The sequence below is a fragment of the Hyaena hyaena genome, unplaced genomic scaffold, assembly GCF_003009895.1.
Source record: "Hyaena hyaena isolate Hyena2069 unplaced genomic scaffold, ASM300989v1 scaffold_915, whole genome shotgun sequence".
In the NCBI taxonomy this organism is placed as follows: Eukaryota; Metazoa; Chordata; class Mammalia; order Carnivora; family Hyaenidae; genus Hyaena; species Hyaena hyaena.
This window is the reverse complement of record NW_024081550.1, coordinates 315,626-337,313: the sequence shown is the minus strand read 5'-3', so window position 1 is coordinate 337,313 and position 21,688 is coordinate 315,626. Positions and strand designations below refer to the sequence as shown.

The window sequence follows — 21,688 nt, the reverse complement described above, 5'->3', positions numbered from 1 at the left end:
AAAGAAAAAAAAAGAGGTCCTCATTCAAACCTTTGGGGCTCTCATTAGCTATGTGGCCCTAGACAAATTATTATTATTATTACTAATATGCACCAAAAATGGGGGGGGAGGATACTGATCCATGGCTAACACTTGGAAAGTGCCTGGCAGCTTCTCAAGGACGGACGCGCTCCTAGCCAGTCACCTGGGTTGAACTCCTTTGACAGCAGCCCCCACCCCCACCCCCACTGTCCCGTCCACAAAAGACAAGAGAGACCCCACGAGTTCTGGCCGCAGAGTGTAAAATATATTGATGGCTGTAAAGGGACAATGTGGGGACGTTTCAGGTCTGCAGAGATGGCGTGCAGCACACACACACATGCTGTTTTTTGAAACCAGGTCATGAAGTTCTCAAATACGTCTCTGTTTTGAACATGATGTTTTGCTTTGCTCATTAGCGTGGTTTACTACTCTACGGTTTCTCCTAGAGTAAATAAATATAATGGCTATTTGCAGAGCAACTACACACTTCTCGAGATGTTTAACAAGGCGAACTATTTCACAACTAGATCGACCTGTGAGTTAACGGCAAGATGTTTTCCATTTGCTTGTGTTCGCTGCTGCCATGGAGGGGAAGGGGCCGGTCACTTTGCCAATTTATTCTTTGTTCACGTTTCGTCACCGACAGACTCCAAAAACGTAATGAAAAATCAGTCTGCTCAAAAAATTAAATTGTAATTAGGCTGTGGGTTTTTCCAAGACCCTTAGAGTCAGATCATTTAAATTTACAAGAGGAAAACAAAACCGGCATGATGGACAACTAAGTAACAAAAAACTACTGCAAAATACATTCCCTAGAACACAGTGGTCAGTTGTAAACAGCTCAGAAGGGCAGAGAAAACAAAAAGTCCTTCGAGAACATTAAGCAGTCCAATGACAAACTCTGCTTTTTTTTTTTTTTTTTTTTTTTTCCTAGTGGCTATTTTCCTACCACAGTGTTGAGCTTCATTATATTAAATAACTTATATGGGTAAAAAGGAGTTTGCTAACCAGCAGCCAACTCAAAACCTTGCAGGAAGAGGGAGGAGAGGACTTCAAAACACAGCACACACTAAGGGGAAACAAAGTCCAGAGTCAGCATTCAACCAGTCTTACCCCTCCTGGCAATACCACGGGGCTGAAGTGGGCATCCACATGGAAGGTTTTCTCCCCTCCCTCCTCTCCCTTTTTCATTTAAGTTAACAAAGAAACATGGGCTTCCTCAGAGCCAGCGCTCAGCTGGGCAAGTCCCATTAGCAGCAAATGTTCAACCAAATAAAAAACACACACACACAAAAGAAATCTCCATCCAGGTGCAGAGCTGTGATTCACATGGAAATTCCAGAAGATGAATCATGTGCAGAGCTGGGATCTGTAGAGGATTCTTTCTCAAGTGTCTTCAGTGAACATTTCAGTCTCTCACAAAATCCGAGTCAATCTGTCAGCTGTGGGAAACAAGTTCCCCATCTGCTCTTCAGTGAGTTTGCTCGCGGGGACTTAGCGCGGGGGTTTTCTTGTTTTGTTTTGTTTTTGTAGAACTGGATGCCAGAAAACAAAAGGCCAGGCCCTCAGCAATCCCAGCGACAGCAGCAGCAGTGACAGCTTGCGTCCCCGTTCATTAAACTCTGCCTAAGAGGCTGGACCTGCGTTATAAAGAAGACAGGATGAGAACGGGAGTGGCAGATTATTTCAGTCAGGTTTCAAATGCCTGCCTAATACTAGTTTCATCTTTCCTAGGCTTTAAGCCTGATTACACGTAGTTAAAACGAGAAAGAAAAAAATATGAAGCATTGAAGTCCTTCTGGTTTTTGTGCCAGTGACTTGCTGGTCACTTCAAATAAGTATTTACCAATGGAGACAGCAAAAGCTTTGTTTTTAGGTAAGTCTTTGAGTGGCTTTATATTAAAACAAAAGCAAAAAGACAAACAAGAGTCATTAATTAGAAAAAGCTTCAGAGTCTCCACTGGTCTTATCACAGATGGTTTTACTCAGTAAGTAGAAGCATCTTCACGTTACATGTCCATTGAGAGCATTTAAATAGCAAGTGACAAGTAAGGTGTCTCCCCTATTTGTCATTGCCACTGCTGAATGTGTCTGACTGAACGGCTCGAGGGCCAGCAGGAAAAGCGTGTAGGTGAAATAATCTTATTGCCTTCAAAGATAATGTACACACAAGGTTTTAGGTAGGTACTATCATTCTAGAATCATTAGTCTTCGTACCCACTTAACACACTGCGGTTTGCAAACGATCATAGCCCATTTTCCCTTCTTTATCGTCTTGGTGATCACTATGCCTGGGCCAACACCTTCAGTAACCCAGCATCATTCCCCAACAATGCAGGCGCCCAGCACTGCAGGAGACACGAGGAAGACCCCGTGCTTGCCCTCTGGGGCTTACATTGTAGGAGAGATAAGAAGCAGTGAGCTACAAAAAAACACCTTGGTCTGGAACAGAAGACTGGCTTAGACTCTTTCCGGGGAGATATGGGCCAGGGACGGGGAGGCACTGGGACAGGGCCTTGACATTACACAGGATACAGAAAGGGCAGAGTGCATGGCTTACACCCAGACTCAAGGGGGAGTTTGTTCTTCAGGGCTCCATAAAACCAATTTTCACGTTGGGGCGCTTGGGTGACTCATTTGGCTGAGCGTCCAACTCTTGATTTCAGCTCAGGGCATGATCTCATGGTTCATGAGTTCGAGCACCATGTCTGACCATGCTGAGCCTGCTTGGGATTCTCTCTCCTTTCCTCTCTGCCCTTCCCAGTCCCCTTTCTCGAAAACAAATAAACTTAAATTAAAAAAAACAAACACTTATCATGTGGAAACTAATCTTTTATACCAAGAACACATCTTCACTGTGTTGTTATACATATCTCCCTCTATACCAGTCACGCTATTTGTGCCGGGGCTGGTCCCTCAACGAATGCTTATCAGAAGCATTATTACTGAACATTTTTGAGTTGAGTGCAGCTGCGGACGGATTCACGGGTTTGTGTCTGAATTTAAGCCAGTCCAGGGCGCTCTCTTTTTCGCTTCACATTTCTAAATTCTCCACTAAATTCTTTGGTCACATTTCAACCCATCAAATGTTAACTGGTACTGTGTACTATGTGTACAGTGCATACAGACATAGGAAGAAATTCTACAATTAGATCTATACTTTGACTTACGAACCCCTCCAAAGTAACCACCCACCAATAGGAATAGAGCATAAAAGAATAACAATCAGAAAAGAATAACAACTGGAAAAGGAGTAGGTGGTAGGTTTGGACTATATTCATGTGTCTGGATTTCATGGGTAATACAGACACCAGGTATCAGTTATGTACAGCCAATTTACCTGCTTTCTAGTTTTGTTTTTTCTTTTTTAATCTCTAGGAAAAGTAACAAGAGTTAAGCTATACTCAGGGGCCATATCAACCTCATGCTTTAAAAAATATAAATAAAAGAAAGCGGATTGCAAAGAGGAGAGGCGTGGAAGGCAAAGTTCACCTAAAAAGGACAAGAAGGAGTAATTCCCAAATTCCTTATGTAGCAAGATGTGGACTATGAAGCTCATGTCTTATACATGAATAACGCTTAAGAGTGCAGTAAATATCCTTTAATACCAACACAGCATAATACCAAGTTTTAATATAAATGTGCCACTGGAAGGTACACAAAGCCGTTGAAAGGAGAACTGAGCACCAGCCCAACAAGCCTGTTGGCCACACCTTCTTTATGTCTGTGTCTGGTATTAAAAAAAAACAAAAAAAAACAAAAAAACATGTCCAGTCCTTTACCCATCACCATGACGTGTTTTAAGACTAATAATTCCAATGCCCCTGTACCTCATCCCTCTTCATTGAGAGGCACAAAGAAAATTTAAATTTTCCTTTGAAACAATGAAATCACACAAAACCAAATATATCTCAGACACCCTGGTTTATGAAACCTAGCCCAACACCGAGTATAACAACTCCCACATGACTGTGGGAAGAAGAGCAATGTGCTCGTCCACCCTAGTACACAAAGGCCCATGTTCCCAGAGGCTGTGAGAAATACAAATAGAGCAATTCTGCTTACATGATTACTATATCTTGGCCTATTTTATCTATTAAAATCTAAAATGGTTAAAATATATATTTAGCCATCCTTGTTGTTTTTAAATACATTTGCTTGAAAATACCAATAGATGAACACATTTTTAAAAATTTGAATAGGTTCTGGCTGTGTTTAAAGTCCCAATTCCCTCTCTCTCAAACCAAAGTGGGGACTAAGATCCAATCACTAAGAAGAGTGACACAGATTGACTGAGCCAACTGGTTCTTGCGTCTCTTTTATCTCAGGTCATATAAAATTTTAGTGTTAGAACTATTCAGAAATACAGTCTGAACCTGTTATCTTTTATTTATTTTTTTTAATTTTTTTTTTTAATGTTTTATTTATTTCTAGGAGAGAGAGACAGCGTGAGCAGGGGAGGGTCAGAGAGAGAGGGAGTCACAGACTGAAACAGGCTCCAGGCTCTGAGCTGGCAGTCAGCACAGAGCCCGACGCGGGGCTCGAGCCCACAAACCGCGAGATCATGACCTAAGCGAAAGTCGGACGCTTAACCGACTAAGCCACCCAGGCGCCCCTGAACCTGTTATCTTTTAGATGAGGAGGAGAGTCAGTGTTCTTTCAAGCATACTGTGGTGTAATTTCAGTTCCTCACTCCATAAAATAACAGGAAAAAGAAAGGAGAGCAGAGCCACTGTGTATCTGACAGTATAAAAAAGTGAAAGGCGGTTAAACTGAATGATAGCAAAACTGAATGATGAGGATTCTAAGCCACAAAGATTCGGCTGACAAGAGGTAAGGAGCAGACAGGACTCTGAACACACAGGGAGGGACTCCCCACAGAAAAGCATGTGGCTTTCCTCAGGTATGTACAACACGGCCTATAGACCAGCAACGAGAAGCGCAGAGACTCACCTTAGGGACTTCCATCTGTCCTTTTCTATATGATTTTCAGGTCCTTCACTTTCATAGGAAGCCAAGTAGAGCGCTACAATCAACCACAGGTAAGAATGCATTGACCCTGAGTCCTTCTCCTAGTATATTACCCCCAGCCCCATCCATCTCCTGATTAACTGGAGCCCACCCCTACAGCAAAACTCTTTAAAATATCCAATTACAACTGAGAAGCATCACAGTTTCATGAAGAACACGGAATGTCACTTTGCCCTTGACTGGTCATCTCGGACCAAAAACCCAAGGGGCTCTAGGCCAAAAAGGCACTTATTTAACTGATGGTTTATGAGGCAAAAGAGCTTACAAATGCAAGCCGCATGATGCTACCATACCCTCACGTTTATGTTCTTTATGAAGAAGGGGAGGTGAGGGGATCCTTTCCTGGTAGCCTTGATTTTTAAAAAACCTTTAGAAGCTATAAAGCCAGATTTTCTAGGCCAAATTTTCACTCCTCTAATATTTTTTTATTTGTAAATCAAAAGGAAACTCATCCAATGATTTTAAAGTGGGTTATTAATCCCATTTGTAGAGATTAATAACAGTCAAGCCCCCTCTGGAACATGTATTATTAGTGCAAAATGCACATCAGTCATTATCACAAATACTATCAATCTACTATGAGAAATTGTTAAGGATATGACTGATTACTTGAACATTAGGATATGAAAGATCAGCAGAACAAATAAATTCCCAAGTCTTTTACAAATTTTAACTCTCTTCCAAATTTTTAAAAAAAAATTTGGAGGGGGGGGGCGGCGCCTGGGTGGCTCAGTCGGTTGAGCACCTGACTTCGGCTCAGGTCATGATCTCATGGTTCGTGGGTTCGAGCCATGCGTTGGGCTCTGTGCTGACAGCTAGCTCAGAGCCTGGAGCTTGCTTCAGATTCTGTTGCCTCCCTCTCTTTCTGACCCTTCCCTGCTCTCTCTCTCTCTTTCTCTCTCTCTCAGAAATAAAAACATTAAAAAAAATTTTTTTTAATTTTTTATGTTTGTTTTTGAGAGAGAGAGCATGAGCAGGGGGAAGAGCAGAGAGAGAGGGAAACACTGAACCTGAAACAGGCTCCAGGCTCTGAGCTGATAGTACAGAGCCTGATGCGGGGCTCGAACTCACAAATGAGATCATGAGATCATGACCTGACCTAAAGTCAGATGTTCAACCGACTGAGCCACCCAGATGCCTCCCAAATTCCTTACTGTTTAATGGGTCAAGATTTTCTACTACTTTTTCAAATAGCAGCAGGTAGCGACTATTTTTTATTCTTTTTTTTTTTCCAAATTACTTTTAATATCAACACACCACAAACAAAAAACTTTTTTCTCCAATGAAGCAAGTCTAAACAAGGGGGAAAAAATCCTTCAAAAACTTTCCATTTGTGCCCAAAGCTCCGCAGATCTAGTATTAAAAAGAATGCATTAAAAAGAACACAGAAACTATTTATGGGCGAAGAGTGAGTGACTGACTCAAATATTTTAGGGATAAATCATATGGTTTCTTACTCAACAGAAAGCTCTCAAATGGAATAGGTCAGGAGACAGGTCTCCTACTATATGAGGAGCCAGACACCAAGCATTTATACACTAATTTCCTAATTGCAGGGTCTGGGATGCTGCTGGCAGTTGCAGCTGAAAGGCTTACTCACCATCTTCACTGAAGACTGGTACTGTGAGCAGGTACTGCAAGATCTTCCGGTCCCTCTCAAATGGACACTCCACTTGTTTCCAGGTCATGAATTCACTCACTTGTTTGGCCAGTTCCCAAAATTTCTAGGAAAGAATAAAAGAAAAGAATGTAAAAGCAATCATCAGAAATCATGAATATTCCATTTAATGTTTCCCTCTGGCTTCTAATCAATTGAACTACATGATTTTCTTAATTTGATAAAAACTCGCTATAGGTACTTGCGAGGAATAAGTAAAAATGTACTCATGTACCTCTAGATATCAATTAATAATAATGTTGCAGCTAATTTCTTCTACTTAGTATTGTTATTTTCTTTCTTTTTTAAAAAAATTTTTAATGTTTATTTATTTTTGAGAGACAGAGACAGAGTGCAAATAGGGAAGGGGCAGAGAGAGAGGGAGATACAGAATCCAAAACAGGCTCCAGGCTCTGAACTGTCAGCCACAGAGCCCAACTCAGGGCTCGAACCCACAAACCATAAGATCCTGAGCTGAAGTTGGATGCTTAACCAGGTGCCCCAGTATTGTTATTTTTTTTACAACATAGCAGAGAAAGAGAAAATTGATTCTAGAATTTCAGAATCAGCTTAGGCTGCCTGGCCTGAGATGCAACGTTGAAGGCCCCTCTCTGTGCAGACTCTTGCAGCCCATCCTTACCTCAAAGTTGACGTGGCCGTTTGGAAGGCGGTTGGCACAGCCCTCATTGAGGAAATAAATATCTTTGATTAAAAGACTGAAGAACGGTATCACAATCTAGAGAAAACAAAAGATTTTGGTTTGTTCCGCAAATAAATACTTAGCTTCTCATCCAACAATACAAGAAATTAATGAACAGCATTAGTTCCGGATAACATAAAAGGCTAGCATGAATTAAGATGCAGTGTTTTGTTTACCTCCCATGACAGCAGTTTCCTCCCTTACATAATTTTGCTTAAGATGCAAATGCTATGAATAACGAAAACACAGCAAAGACAATAGGCTAATATTAGGAGGTGGATGGCTTCAGGTAGTTTCTGCAGTTTTCCCCATTGCAACAGCATATAAGAAACTAAAAGGTCTGGCCGTAATCAAAGGAAAAAGATCTGAAAGAACTCTTGCTTTTCATTTAGCAACCCCTTTAGTTAGAGCAAAATATGAACAGAATACCTGTCGCTGTGGGTCCCAAGATTTCAAGATGCATGCCACAACCCCCTGCTACAATCTGTGCTGTTAGATCATTTAGACTTCCACATTCTAGATGAAGTTCTTCTTAGATGCATTCATTGCTCAAGATAATATGAGAGCTCAGGGTTTTAGGTAATAGTTGCTACACACTTCCTCTTGAGTAAACCTGGCCTTCATGGAACAGAACGTGTAAGTACCTGTCCTCATGGGAAATCACCTAACCAGTACCTTGCACAATATGTTGTGAGATGTGTCCAAGTGAAGGAAGAATATAAATGTGCAAATTAGAATGTCTGTTTGAAAAACAATAAACCTCCTTCAGTAAGATTTCTCTGCTTCATATCTTTGATTTGATGAGGGGGTATTTAATTAATTAACCTAAAATAATAATCTCTAAGGAAGTATCCTAAATCCTATTAAGTCCATAAGGAACAGAGAACAAAGCTCCGACATAGTAACTTCCACTTTTACTCAAACGCCAACAAGTTTCTGAAGATTCTAAATCTGCTACAATGCAAATAACGCTCCAAACACAGGTCGTGGGCCTCAGTTGTTTACCCGAGAGCAGGTTTTTGAAGTTTCCCCAAGCTTATGACTCATGGGGTGCATCTATCCTAAATGAATGGGAGGTCTGGGAAACATACCTTTGGGCTCAAGCACAAAAATATGGAATATCAGTTTTCACCTCTAGAGATAAATATGGATTTCCCCATAAAGTCATTTTTAAAAAGAGCAAGGTTTGGCTATTTTTGTTTCATTGGTCGCTGAAATAGCCAATGTGAAATCTCCAGTTTTGACAGTATCTTTGAATATATTTTTTAATCATTTACTATTGTCTGTGGAAGTCTTGAAGCTGAATTAGTAACGATCCCCTCCTTACCTTCTCCTTCAAATATTACTAGCTAATTCTCTATTATTTTAGAACTAAACAGCTATAGTAACAGTCATAAAAGCACACCTGAACATCCCTTCTTTGAAAGACCTCCTCTAATTGGGAAGCCTGGGTTCTGGACTCCATCAGAATCAGCTTAAAATGTGGTCCCCCAATTTACTGGCAGCACAACTCAGGAGTCTACAAATGGCGGCCTGTAGCCCAGTACAGGTCCAGAACCTATTTTGGTATTGCCTAGGAGCTACACAGTTTACATTCTTAAATGGCTGGAAAAATATAACAATATTTCTTGAGCATGAAAATTATAGGAAATTCAACTTACAGTGGCCAGACGGCTTTACTGGAAAATGGCCATACTCACTTACTCATCTACATATTGCCTATGTCTGCTTTATGCCTCCACATCAGAATTGACTGGTTGCAACAGAGGCTGTATGGCCTACGACACCTAAAATATTTACGATCTGGCCCTTAATGGGAACCAAACCCTGGTATAATAAAACCTAGTCTCCTCACATCAAAATGGAACCTAAAATGGAATCAACCTTATTGAGTTATAGTGAGAATTAAATTAAATAATATAGGTCTGCCCTCAGTTAAGCACGCCCAAAAAACCAATGAGGCCCATAAAAAAGGGAAAAATAGTATTGACGCACTTATAAGACAATAAGGATAAATTATCAAAAGGGAAATGAAAATCAAGTTATTATCAAGGTGCAATGTTTGCATACTGTAAGAGCTTTTAAGCAAGAACTTTATCTCTGTGCTCTATTCTCTGTGCTGGGCAGTGAGATTCGTGTGGTGTTAACCATTCTGTCTCATACTGACATTGAAACTTTTCCTAACTTCATGTCATGTGCCCCCCTGGCTAAGGCATGGAGGCTATCCTTTATGTAACTTCTGCATTCCTGGTGCCTGCAAGATGATCATATAAATACATTTATAGAGAGACAGATAGAAAGAGACAGAGCAGAGAGAGATAGTGAAACCAAGATTTCACATGAAAGAGAGATCATCTGGTATTTGTCTTTGTCTGACTATTTAACTTAGCTTACTGTCCTTGAGAAGGTTCATCTATGCTGTCATAAATGACAAGATTTCATTCTTTTTATATGGCTGAATAACATTCCATTGAGTATGTACCACAATTTCTTTATCCATTCATCTATCTGTGGCTACTCAAGGCTGTTTCCATTATCTTGGCTATTTTAAATCATGCTGCAATAAATCTAGGGGTGCATATATCTTTTCATTTTCTCTGGATAAATACCTAGATGTGGGATTGCTGGACTGACCTACTATGAATGGTTTGACTCACTCTTCCAAGAGTATAGATATATAAGTAATCTCCCTTTACTTTTCTGTTCCTTATGCCCATATGCCAGAAAGAAGTCTCACAGGGTTCTTCCAATTCTAATTTACTCATGGAGAATTCTCTTCATACCTGCAGCCCCTACAACAAATCTAACTTAATAAAGATCAGGAGGTGGTTTTTTTTTTAATTTTTTAACGTTTTTATTTATTTCTGAGAGAGAGAGAGACAGCGTGAGAAGAGGAGGGTCAGAGAGAGAGGGAGACAGAATCTGAAACAGGCTCCAGGCTCTGAGCTAGCTGTCAGCACAGAACCTGACATGGGGCTCGAACCCACAAACTGTGAGATCATGACCTGAGCTGAAGTCAGACGCCCAACCGACTGAGCCACCCAGGCGCCCCAAGACCAGGAGGTTTTCAAGGACTTTGGGTTTCCAGGCACTAAGGTGGATGTATGGGTTACTAAGAGGAGAGAGCAAAAGTCTACAGTAACTGGGAGGTTTGACATTGATGTCGTTAATGGGAGAACTTCTCAAGTAATAATGTTTTCTAATTTCCTTTCAAAATGTTCTTTTTCCCCTTTTTAATATATATTTACTATACAAATATATTAGTAAATAGTAATAAAATAATCCATAAATAAATATTATATTACAAATATATTTATATATAATATGTAATATATTTATAAGTGTAAATGACAAATAAAATATTAATTAATATTAACAAAAATATAGAAATATATTTTATGTTTTTTAAGTAATCTCTATCCTTAATCTGCAGCTTGAATCCATGACCCCGAGATCAAGAGTCATAGACTCTACCAACTGAAAGGTGTCCCCCTTTCAAAATATTAATTCAGAGACTTGGTAAATATGCCCTAAAGGCATTATTGGTTTCATACCTAGAAATGAATGCTGTTGGGCAGGAACAAGTTCCCACAAACATAAATGAAATGGTAAAAGGATTTGCAACCATGTAATCGTATGAGGAATGGTTAAAAACCTAGAGGCTTGAATACCCACAGGAAAACTCGCTACTTAAAGATCATTTAGGGGCCTCTGTGTGGAAGACAGAATTGATTTGTACCATAGAATGGTACCTAGAGATGTGCCACTTCGGCCACATAAACTTAAAATTTGAAAGAATATTAAAGATGCTATTACTCTAATCACGTTACTAGGAAGAAGATTTTTAAGTTACTTAAGAATAAAGAGAATTTACCCTCACTTCAAAAAAGGAAAAATAAATCCCAATTCTCTTGAATAAAAGATGCGTTTTACCCAGAGATGTTTTCATTCATAGCCTCTGAGACCAATTGTGAGAAAGCAATGGCATTTTCTTTAACAGTGGTGATTTCACTTGTTTTACGACTCATATGCTCACGCAGAACTGAGTTTAAAAAAAACAAAACTAAAGCAGACATAATTTATTAAATGATGTAAAGGGTAAATACTTTGGATTATTTTCTGGAAAAGGCTATTGGAGTCCCACAAGTATAATCTTTTTGGGGGGGGCGGGACTTGAGAATGACTTTGGCCGGGACTAGAGCAGTGATGCTTAGATATAGGATTCTATAGTCTCCTGGCTCTTATGGAGGTTTCCATAGGGAGAGCGCTGCATCCTACTGGGAGGGTGAATGAGAAGATGCAGACAGCCCCCCATGTGTTGATTTTATGAAGCTTAACCTTAAGAAACTTCCCATTCGATTTTTTTTTCCAATCTTGTCACAGGTGTGCTGGGATTCGAGCAAGAAAAGTGTAAAAGCTGGTACACTCTGTCTAAATTGAGCAAGTTCTTTTGCTTTATCCCCTCTTGGACCTTGTTTCTTTATTTTTAAATTTTTTTTAATGTTTTATTATTTCTGAGAGAGGGAGAGAGACAGCGTGAGCAGGGGAGGGTCAGAGAGAGAGGGGGATACAGAATCTGAAACAGGCTCCAGGCTCTGAGCTGGCTGTCACCACAGACCCCAACGCGGGGCTCAAACCCACGAACTGTGAGATCATGACCTGAGCCGATGTCGGATGCTTAACCAACTGAGCCACCCAGGCGCCCCTCTTTATTTTTAAAAGAATTAACGTATTCACAATCTCTCAAATGTTATCTGAACTGGTATTTTGGATTTTGTTGAGAATCAATTTAACATTTTCAGAAGGTGGAGTTTCTTTTTGTGTTTGTCTTTCTTTTTTTTTTTTTTTTATTTTTTTTAATGTTTTATTATTTCTGAGAGAGGGAGAGAGACAGCGTGAGCAGGGGAGGGTCAGAGAGAGAGGGAGTCACAGACTGAAGCAGGCTCCAGGCTCTGAGCTGGCTGTCACCACAGACCCCAACGCGGGGCTCAAACCCACGAACTGTGAGATCATGACCTGAGCCGATGTCGGATGCTTAACCGACTTAGCCACCCAGGCGCCCCTGTGTTTGTCTTTCTGTAAGATCATTGAGGCTAAAGCTTTTTTGTGGAAGTGACTGAGATGTCCTCAAGTGTTTTTTACCCTCATCTTAAAAGAGTTGTTGAAGACACAGTTTAACTTAAAAGATGAATAGAATCTAAGCAAAAAATAACTCTCATCAACAACTTCATCAGCCCATGTACCATAACCAGGTGTTAACTTGGCAAATAACATGATCTCTAAATGTCGAAATGACTTTTCCTTTCCATGTGAGGAAACAGAACACTGACATGGGCAAGACAGGACCCTCAGAATCCAGGGTACATAGTACTAAATTGTTTAAGGGGAGGGTAGATAGAGTAAGGACCATTAATTTCTCAGACATCATCTCTGTTCTTTTTCTCCCACCCACATATCCAATTAGTAACAGCAAGCCTAATGCTACAGCAACTAACCTACTTTCTGAAAATAAATAACTAAACCATGGGAGGCAAGCTAATTCTTTTAGGAAAAAAGGTTACATTAAGTTAGCTACCTTGTGCAGAGCTAAAATGTCTATTTTCCATTAAATCAAATTATTCTAATGCTATCACTCATCTTAACATAGGACTTAATTTATTGCTTGAAAAACAACTAAGACATTACAAAATGATCATTTAAATAACACAACAACACAATAATATCCATCTATGATGGATAATCACATGGTACCTTCCTTTAGCACTCTCCTTCTCTGTGCATTTCAGTGCAACAACATGGGAACTCTATAAGAATAAAACTCCTTTAAGCACACACCTTCTCTCTGCTGCTGTGAGCAGTTAAAGACCTCTGTGCTGCCCCACGAAGAGCTGTTCGGTAATTGTAGAAATTGCTTGAAGGGTCCATCTGATGCTGTCCACAAAAGAGAGAAGAGTAGTAACCATTTACTTCTCATCTGCAGAAAGTTTGCAAAATCATCTTAACTCTATGTACTAAAAATTGCAACACGTGAGGGAACTCATTAAGAACAGGATTTACCCTGGGGCACCTGGGTGGCTCGGTCGGTTAAGCATCCGACTTTCAGCTCAGGTCATGATCTCATGGCTTGTGAGTTCGAGCCCAGCATCGGACTCTGTGCTGACAGCTCAGAGCTTGGAGCCTGCATTCGATTCTGTGTCTCCCTCTCTCTGCTCCTTCCCTACTCCCTCTCTCTCTCAAAAATAAATAAACATTAAAAAAAAAAAAAGAATAGGATTTACCCCTCTCATATACACACACAGGCATGAAACACATTAGAACATAAATGTTTCTTTCTTGAGGTTTGGTTTATTTAAATAAGCGTATGTCAGCTTCGATAATGTCAAATTCCAGGTTTACTGTTGAGATTAGACTTAAAACTGTTAACAAAGAATCAAACACCTGCGTAAGAATCCAATCCCTGGTTTCCTCTAAGGGTTAATGGGTCAGTTGATGGTTAGCCATGCATAGTGATCCAATGCTCTGTAGTGAACTTATTCTTTGCATTTGCTAACAAACTATTCATAAGTAAGTGAAGCTTACTATCTTATAAGAAGGAAAAGGAATTTATTAGACAATATGAATAAAAGCATAATGCAACAGATCCAATGATACTTCCCAATTTGGAGGAAAACTCAGGAAAGAACACTTATTATCTCCAAAGACAGTTGATGCAGAGCTGGACCAACCCCCCAAGGCAATAATGACATTAATATGACCCAAACACAAGTGCCTTTATGTACAATTCTTACTATGCTCAGAATTATATCAGAAGAACTTTTTCACAGGTTAGCTAAATTGGCTGAAAGGATGGTGAATGAGTATTTCTGTAGGGATGGGAAGCTTTCCCCTGAGACACTGTGAATCAGTGACGGTAGCGGGCCCACACTGAAATAGAGCTCCCAGTGGTTCAGGATCCAAATTCCACCCTGGCATACAATGGGATGTAACTGATAGGTCACCCCAAAGTGAACACCTCTGTCTAGGAAAGGGGTGACCTGCAACCTGATTTATTTCCCTGTCCTCCAATTCTAACCCCCTTCCATTCCCTGTGTCTACAAGGAGAGACGGGCTTTCTTCTCTGTAGCGCTCTCTGGGCAAGAGGCAAGCTCACACAGAAGAATTCTACTTTCTGGGTATAAAGTGTTACTTAACAGCAAGGCATCAGCTTCACATACCTCAAGAACATCGAACTTGGCAGTCTTCACTTTGGCCCACGTTTTTTTCAGTCGAGAGACTGGGCTCATGTTCATGCCAGCTTTCCATTTAAAATGGCAGGGGGGGGGGAGAAAAAGTTGAAGTAGAGAAATAAGTCATTGAAGTTATCCTCTAAAAAAGTGCTCATTACTAAGTGTGAGTTAACTTTTATTTAAAAAAAGCTGCCAGTTTTCCACAGTAGTAACACCAGTTCATATTCTCACCAACAATACCCGAGAATTCCGCTTGTTTCATATCCTCAATATTTGGTTCAACCAGTCCTTTTCATTTCAGTCCCTCTAAGGTGTGAAATGGTATTACTCTGTGATTTGGATTTATATTTCTCTATGATGCGGAGCACTGTTTCATATACTTACTACATATTAGGATATTTTCTTTCTGAAGTGTCCAACTATTTGCCCCCTTTTTCATTGGGTTATTTGTCTTCTTCTTATTGATTCCTAGAGTCTTTTATAGAGTCTGGATACAAGTTCCCCTTTACAGCTATGTGTATTATAAATACTTTCTCCCATGACATGGCTGGCCTTGACATTTTCTTAGCATACGGGGAGAAATTAAGTAATCTTCTAGTACTTAGACTGTGGACTTACAGGTCCCTGATGTAGATGATCTATCTGTTCACCATTATCATGAAGTAAAGCAGACTAAGAGCTGAAACTTGGCAAGTATTTTTAGGGAGAAGACAAGGAAAATTACAACAAAAAGGAAATGGAAAACAGAATTGGTGAGAGGGGGGATTTATCAGGATCAAAGGGATTTAATTAAATTTGGTAGATTCTCTGGCTTCAAACTGACCCTGACTCTGAAGAGTCAGGTAAATATTCAAATATTTACTGTATACCTACAATGTGTAGGATAACCCTATAATTTATCATATCAATTAGGGTACTTTTAGTGAAAGAGAGTCATTATCAGCAATTGTAGTATGACAACCAGTATAAAATAAATGAAATGAATAAATGAATGAAAAGAAACAAGGTCACTGGTATTAAAATCCCCATGATATAAAGGAGGAGCAAAGTTTATGTACTAGGGTAATAAGGTGCCCTGGGTAATTATTACTGCATAGGCAGTCAGGAAATGTTCCAGTTTCTCAGAGCACCCTCTTCTCCATACTGATGGAATCCCAAAATTTAATCTCAGATCAGACATCCCTAAAATGCTTGATACACAAGCTGCCCAAATATTTTTGTTTAAATCCTTCATTTAGACAAGCACCTCGCTTATGAGCTTTCATAGATAAATGTTCAGATGAGGACAAACCGAGTGAATGTGTCCCATGAATTCGTGTATACTTAAAAAAGAGTATATGTACTTGTATGACTTTGGACATTTGAAGCATTCTGAACATTCTAAAACAATTCAGGGTTAAAGGTAGAGTTTTCATTAATAAAACTATACCGTTTGTGAATTTTTAGTGGACATATTTCACAGGACCTATAAAAATAAAGGACACATATCTTCCAGAAAATACTCACAGATTATCGCCATCAGGGAGTTGAAGTTGCCAATGTTAAAACACTCCCGAGCTACGTCAATGAAATATTCGATCATTCTTGCTCGGTGCTTTTTCTTTACGGGCTACACAGAAAAGGAAAAAAGGGGTGGAGGGCAGTTATCCAACATGTAGATCCAACAGCCCCAATAAGTAAGAAAAAATAATAGAGCTAGGAGAATGAGAAAACTCATTTTTTCACCATGCAGATTTCTGTGGCAACCAAGTAGCTGAGGCGATTAAACCATTCCACTTAAGCTTCTAAGTTTCGTGTCTTCTTCCGTTCACTGTAGCAACTCTACAGAGAGAGCAAAGTGAGCACGTGAGTTGGAGACAAAACAAGAGTGTATCAGGCTCTCCTCTTTGTCAGATATGGGCCTTTATTCCAGTTTATGGGTTAAGACAGCTTTCTAAGCTGAGGGGGTGTGGTCACAGAGAGAGAAAACTACTAACATTCTGGACTTTTACAGAAATATCAAAATCTCTTGGTGCAGTCCAGTAATACCTGTAAGATCTAGAAATGTACTCTGATGCATTCAAGATGGTGCCCTTCCCTCCCAGGAAACTAAGTCACTCTCAGTGGGAACTTTCCTCTCAAGGACAAAGGAAGGGTTTTGGCTGTGTTCTAAAACATTCTTGACGCTTAATAGGGTGTGGATACCAACTGCTATCAACACAGCAAGAAGAGGCTGAGAGAGCAGGGGACTAGAGCATTTTCTCTTAAAATTAAATCTAGGAAAAAATTTTGGAGCATCATAGAGCAAGAAACTATTTTCCAAGATAGGTAAATGGAAGTCTACACCATCATGGTCTTTAGTGGCGTGAATTATTCAAAAGCAAAAGGAGGTAAGCTCATCTCGGAGTTCAAGGCCATGTTTGAACAAGTAATTATACCCCTCTTTCCTTCCTTCCAAAAGACACAAACAAACAAAAGAGTCCGCTGCAAAACCTGATCCTCACTTCCTGTACTGAGGGAAGCTGTTCTAAGGCCGGAAAACAGCTGTTACCCCTAACTCCCAAAGGGGGGCTTTCATTAGTGGGCGATACAGTCTTTTCCTAACAACTCGAAATGTTTCTGGAGGTCCCTGGGGGAAGAAATTTCCTATGTGTGTACACCGATTTTTTAGTCCATGCTCAGTGTCACTTTCTTTACATGTGAGCTTCATGTAGGCAATAAACTTGTCATGAGGGATTCACCTTATAACAAGAGGCAAAGCAGTAAAGTCCCTTACTCGGTGCACTGGATGTGCATCCTGTCTTTACTGCCCGTTATTGTTGAATCATGAGCAGAGCATTCTCTTGTATTTTCTTTCTGATTTAATCTGCTAAAACCATTATGTTTTTACTTCCTACCTCATCACCACAAATCCTGGATCTACTTGCTTATTAAATTTCCCAATAAGGAGGAAGAAAAGGCTGAAAGTTTCTGATAGGGTAAAATATGGTAAAGGCACTTGAAGATCTGGCTTAAGAAAAACGGCAATGAATCAGACATGACTAATGATAAAAAAGCTTTCTTTTTTTTGAGTTTATTTATTTTGAGAGCAAGAGAGAGAGTGAGCATGCTCAAGGGGGAGAGATGCAGAGAAACAGGGAGAGAGACAGGAGCCCAAGCAGGCTCCATGCTGTCAGGTATAGAGCCCGGTGTGGGGCTCAAACTCATGAACTATGAGATTATGACCTGAGCTGAAATCAAATGTTGGCTGCTTAACCAACTGAGCCACCCAGGTGCCCTGGAAAAAAAAAAAAAAAAAAACTTTCTGATTTTAAAACCTGAGACAAAATAGTTCCAATTTCTGCCTCTTATACTCACTATCACAGACTAAGAAATTCCATTTCTAATTTCAGAGCTGACCTGTAGGTAGGCTGATTACCTTGTCATTATCCAAAGGGTCCTTCTGTACAAATGCCTGAACAAATTCTTCTGGCCCAATATAATTGAGCCTTTCCTGAAACACAAAACCAACAGGTCAACAGTATTAAAAAAACCAAGAAGAAATGCACTGTCGACTCCTCCTGTTGACTTTTGGCACTACCCCCACTTTTTATGCAGCTTGTAAAATGAGCCTTTAACCCTAAATATTGTCATCATCTTCAAGATCTGAGCAGAGACAATTTTCTTAGGTCAATGCTATGCAAGATAGTGAACGGCTACGCAAGCTATAGAAAAGCAGAGGGGGAAGATGAGGAAGTTCAATAAACTCTTCAGGCTTGCTTAGTATTTTATTTTATATTTTGTATTATTTTATCTTATTTTATTTTATTTTATTCTGAAAGAGAGAGACAGAGACACAGAGCATGAGCGGGGGAGGGGCAGAAAGAGAGAGAGCCACAGAATCTGAAGCAGGCTCCAGGCTCTGACCTGCCAGTACAGAGCCTGACGCGGGGCTTGAACTCACAAAGCACAAGACGGTGACCTGAGCTGAAGTCAGGTACTCAACCCCCTGAGCCACCCAGGCTCCCCATTGCTTAGTATTTATTTTAGAGTGATTTCCCAGCATCTGACATCAGAAACATTCATCTTCAAATGTCTCAGCAATACATATTCCAGCTACTTCACAGATTATTTCCCACTGGGATTATTCTAACCTCTCCTATGACATTACTGCTAGCAAACAACTTGTGTGGTTGCCACAGCAAACCAGATCTGCAGATGCAAACAAAGGCCAAGGCAGACAACGACCTTACCAGCTCTACGTGAGTCAGCTGCTGGGCCAAAGTGTAAGGGTCGCTGCAGACGGTAATGATGTCCCTCTGTATGGACTGCGGTTTGGTCTTCAGAACCGTGAGCCGATCTGTAGATGTGGAGCTGATTTTCGCCAGGACTTCCTCATACTGGCTGAGTGCGGCAAGTTTGCGGATAAGACACTGGATCATCTGCTGGACGTTCTTCCTGTATGTCTGCCAGGGAACAAGCAAAGGATTACATCCCTGTCCTGCACATCTGTTTTCACCACTGTGCAAACCCAGAGCCTATGTACTTCCCTGGATGTTGGAGAGCCACCAGGCCAGTTACAGGAGGGTTCGGCCTAGCTCTAATAGTTTACGGGAGACATGTAACTAAATCTTTTCAGACCTTTAAGATATAGTTCTTTTCTCAGGCTGCTCTTGAAAGTATAATTCAGGCTGGGCTATGAAAACCCCACTGATGCTTAGATTAGTGACTACATACGACTAAGGGCTCTCTGGGCTGGCACAGGAATGTACTGCTTTATCCTGGCAGGTTAAAATACACTGATCTCAACTCAGAGCCTCCTTTTCCAAACACTTTCTTTTTACGGTCACCTTCTTGATTTCCGCACCCCTGTCGTGCCCAATCTCATTAGTCTATGAGCACAGACAGCCACCGGACAGAAAGTGTCACTACTTTCTATTCATCCCCCAACCACCTTCCTGACTTCCACATATAACATGCATTACCAGGAAGTGGATACTCATTTTTGGTATCTGACCCCCACTTGACTCATGTCCATTTCTTTTATATTTGTGAGTCAGTGCTAATATTCACAACCCAACTCTTCCAAGTGGCAGCCCCCCCCCCCCCATTATGTGTTACCCTTGGCCACCTTGTTTGCTACCGGATCATCCTAGAGCCACAACACTTAAGAGGAATTGGTTTTAAAAATAATGCATGTATTAGAGATAAATGTCATTCTCTTGACTTTTGAAACACTTGTTAAGTCAAAGAAATAACTTCATGATCTCTCCACCCTACGGTACTATTAATCATGATGTAAATTATGGAGTTCTTTTATTCTTCCTTGTCTAGCCCCAAATTGCGAAACAAACTACAATCATCCTTGAAGGTAAATTACCTGAGAAAGGTACATATGCTAACACAGTCCTTAAGTTAATACCTCGGAAGTAGGACAGTGACTTTAGATGTAAACAGGATTATGGTCATGCTCTCTTCTTGGTCCCTCTTTAAAAGGTAGTACAATGTTACTTTTTGAAATTAGTTATTTGAAAACTGAATCTCATCTTACCTACAAGAACCATATTATTTTACAGAGGCAATTTGGTTTACTAGAGCAAAAAGTTACAAAAACTCAGATGAACAGATATTTGCATACTGAAGGGAAATTACGTATGCATCTGAAAATGATCAATTTTTACTTAGGCAAGGCCAAAAAAGCAAACCCAGCCTTCTTTTTCTTTTCTTCTTCTCAGCTTGTCTGGCGCATATTCAACACAGTTCCTTAAATGGGTCCACTAGATGAGCCTTTTTTTTCTCTCTCTACATTCACAGACCACTCTAAATCATTAATGAAATACCGAAGTGTTTAAAAAATTGAACCCTCAAAAAAGACCTATCTTCCACACAGCATTAAGGTTATCAGTTTAGAAGATGCTATCTATTTGGTAATATGCTTGTCACTCAAAGAAAATGCCTTTTTCTTTGGAATCTAAAGCAGTTCAAAGTTGAATCAAGGGCTACTTTAAATCCCTCATGAGGGGTGAGGTAGGGGCAAAATGGGTGAAGGTGGCCAAAATGTACAAACTTCTAGTTATAAAACAAGTAAGTCCTAGGGTGTCAATTATAGCATGTGACTGTAGTTAATAACACTGTATTCCATATTTGAAAGTTGCTCAGACGGGCACCTGGGTAGCTCAGTCAGTTAAGCAAGCGACTTCGGCTCAGGTCATGATCTCGCAGTTTGCGGGTTCCAGCCCTGGGTAAGGCTGTGTGCTGACAGCTCAGAGCCTGAAGCCTGCTTCAGATTCTGTGTCTCCCTCTCTCTGCCCCTCCCCCACTTGTACTCTGTCTCTCTCTCAAAAATAAACATACCTTAAAAAAAAGAAAGTTGCTCAGAGAATGGATCTTAAAGTTCTCATTTCAAGGGAAAAAATTTCTGTAACTGTGTGCTGATAGCTGTTAATTAAATGCGATCATTTCACAATGTGTACAAATACTGAATCATGATGTACATCTGAAAGTAATGTTATATCTTAATTATACCTCAATAAAAACACTAAATAAAAACAAAACATAATATAATAAATCCCTTGTCCCTATTTCCCTTGCTCTTCTACTTTCATAATCTTGAGTTACATTAAAAGCCTATGAACTTTATTAAAATGGCTTCTTTAAGACACAAAGAAATGGAAAAACATTCCATGCTCATGGATAGGAAGAATAAATATAGTTAAGATGTCATTACTACCAAAAGCACTCTACACATTCAATGCAATTCCAATCAAAATTGCACCAGCATACTTCTCAAAACTAGAACAAACTATCCAAAAATTTGTATGGAACCACAAAAGACCCCGAATAGCCAAAGTAATACTGAAAAATAAAACCAAAACGGGAGGTATCACCATCCCAGACTTCAGCCTCTACTACAAAGCTGTCATCCTCAAGACAGTATGGTATTGGCACAAAAACAGACACATAGACCAATGGAACAGAATTGAGAACTCAGAAGTGGACCCAAAAGTATACAGCCAACTGATCTTTGACAAAGCAGGAAAGAATATCCAATGGAAAAAAGACAGCCTTTTTAACAGATGGTGTTGGGAGAACTGG

At 40.1% G+C, this 21,688-nt stretch overlaps 1 protein-coding gene across 1 annotated transcript in view; it reads right to left on the bottom strand.

The window, feature by feature from the left end:
- Positions 1-264: 264 nt before the first annotated feature.
- RASGEF1B (RasGEF domain family member 1B) overlaps positions 265-21,688 on the bottom strand; it is a 41,607-nt gene continuing 20,183 nt past the window's right edge. Inside the window, 10 exon segments of the mRNA XM_039220855.1 lie at positions 265-1,661; positions 4,975-5,047; positions 6,653-6,776; positions 7,350-7,445; positions 13,245-13,340; positions 14,624-14,703; positions 16,142-16,244; positions 16,361-16,456; positions 18,033-18,107; positions 18,847-19,059. Of these exon segments, the coding sequence (XP_039076786.1) occupies positions 1,637-1,661; positions 4,975-5,047; positions 6,653-6,776; positions 7,350-7,445; positions 13,245-13,340; positions 14,624-14,703; positions 16,142-16,244; positions 16,361-16,456; positions 18,033-18,107; positions 18,847-19,059 (981 nt within the window). The 3' untranslated portion in view covers positions 265-1,636.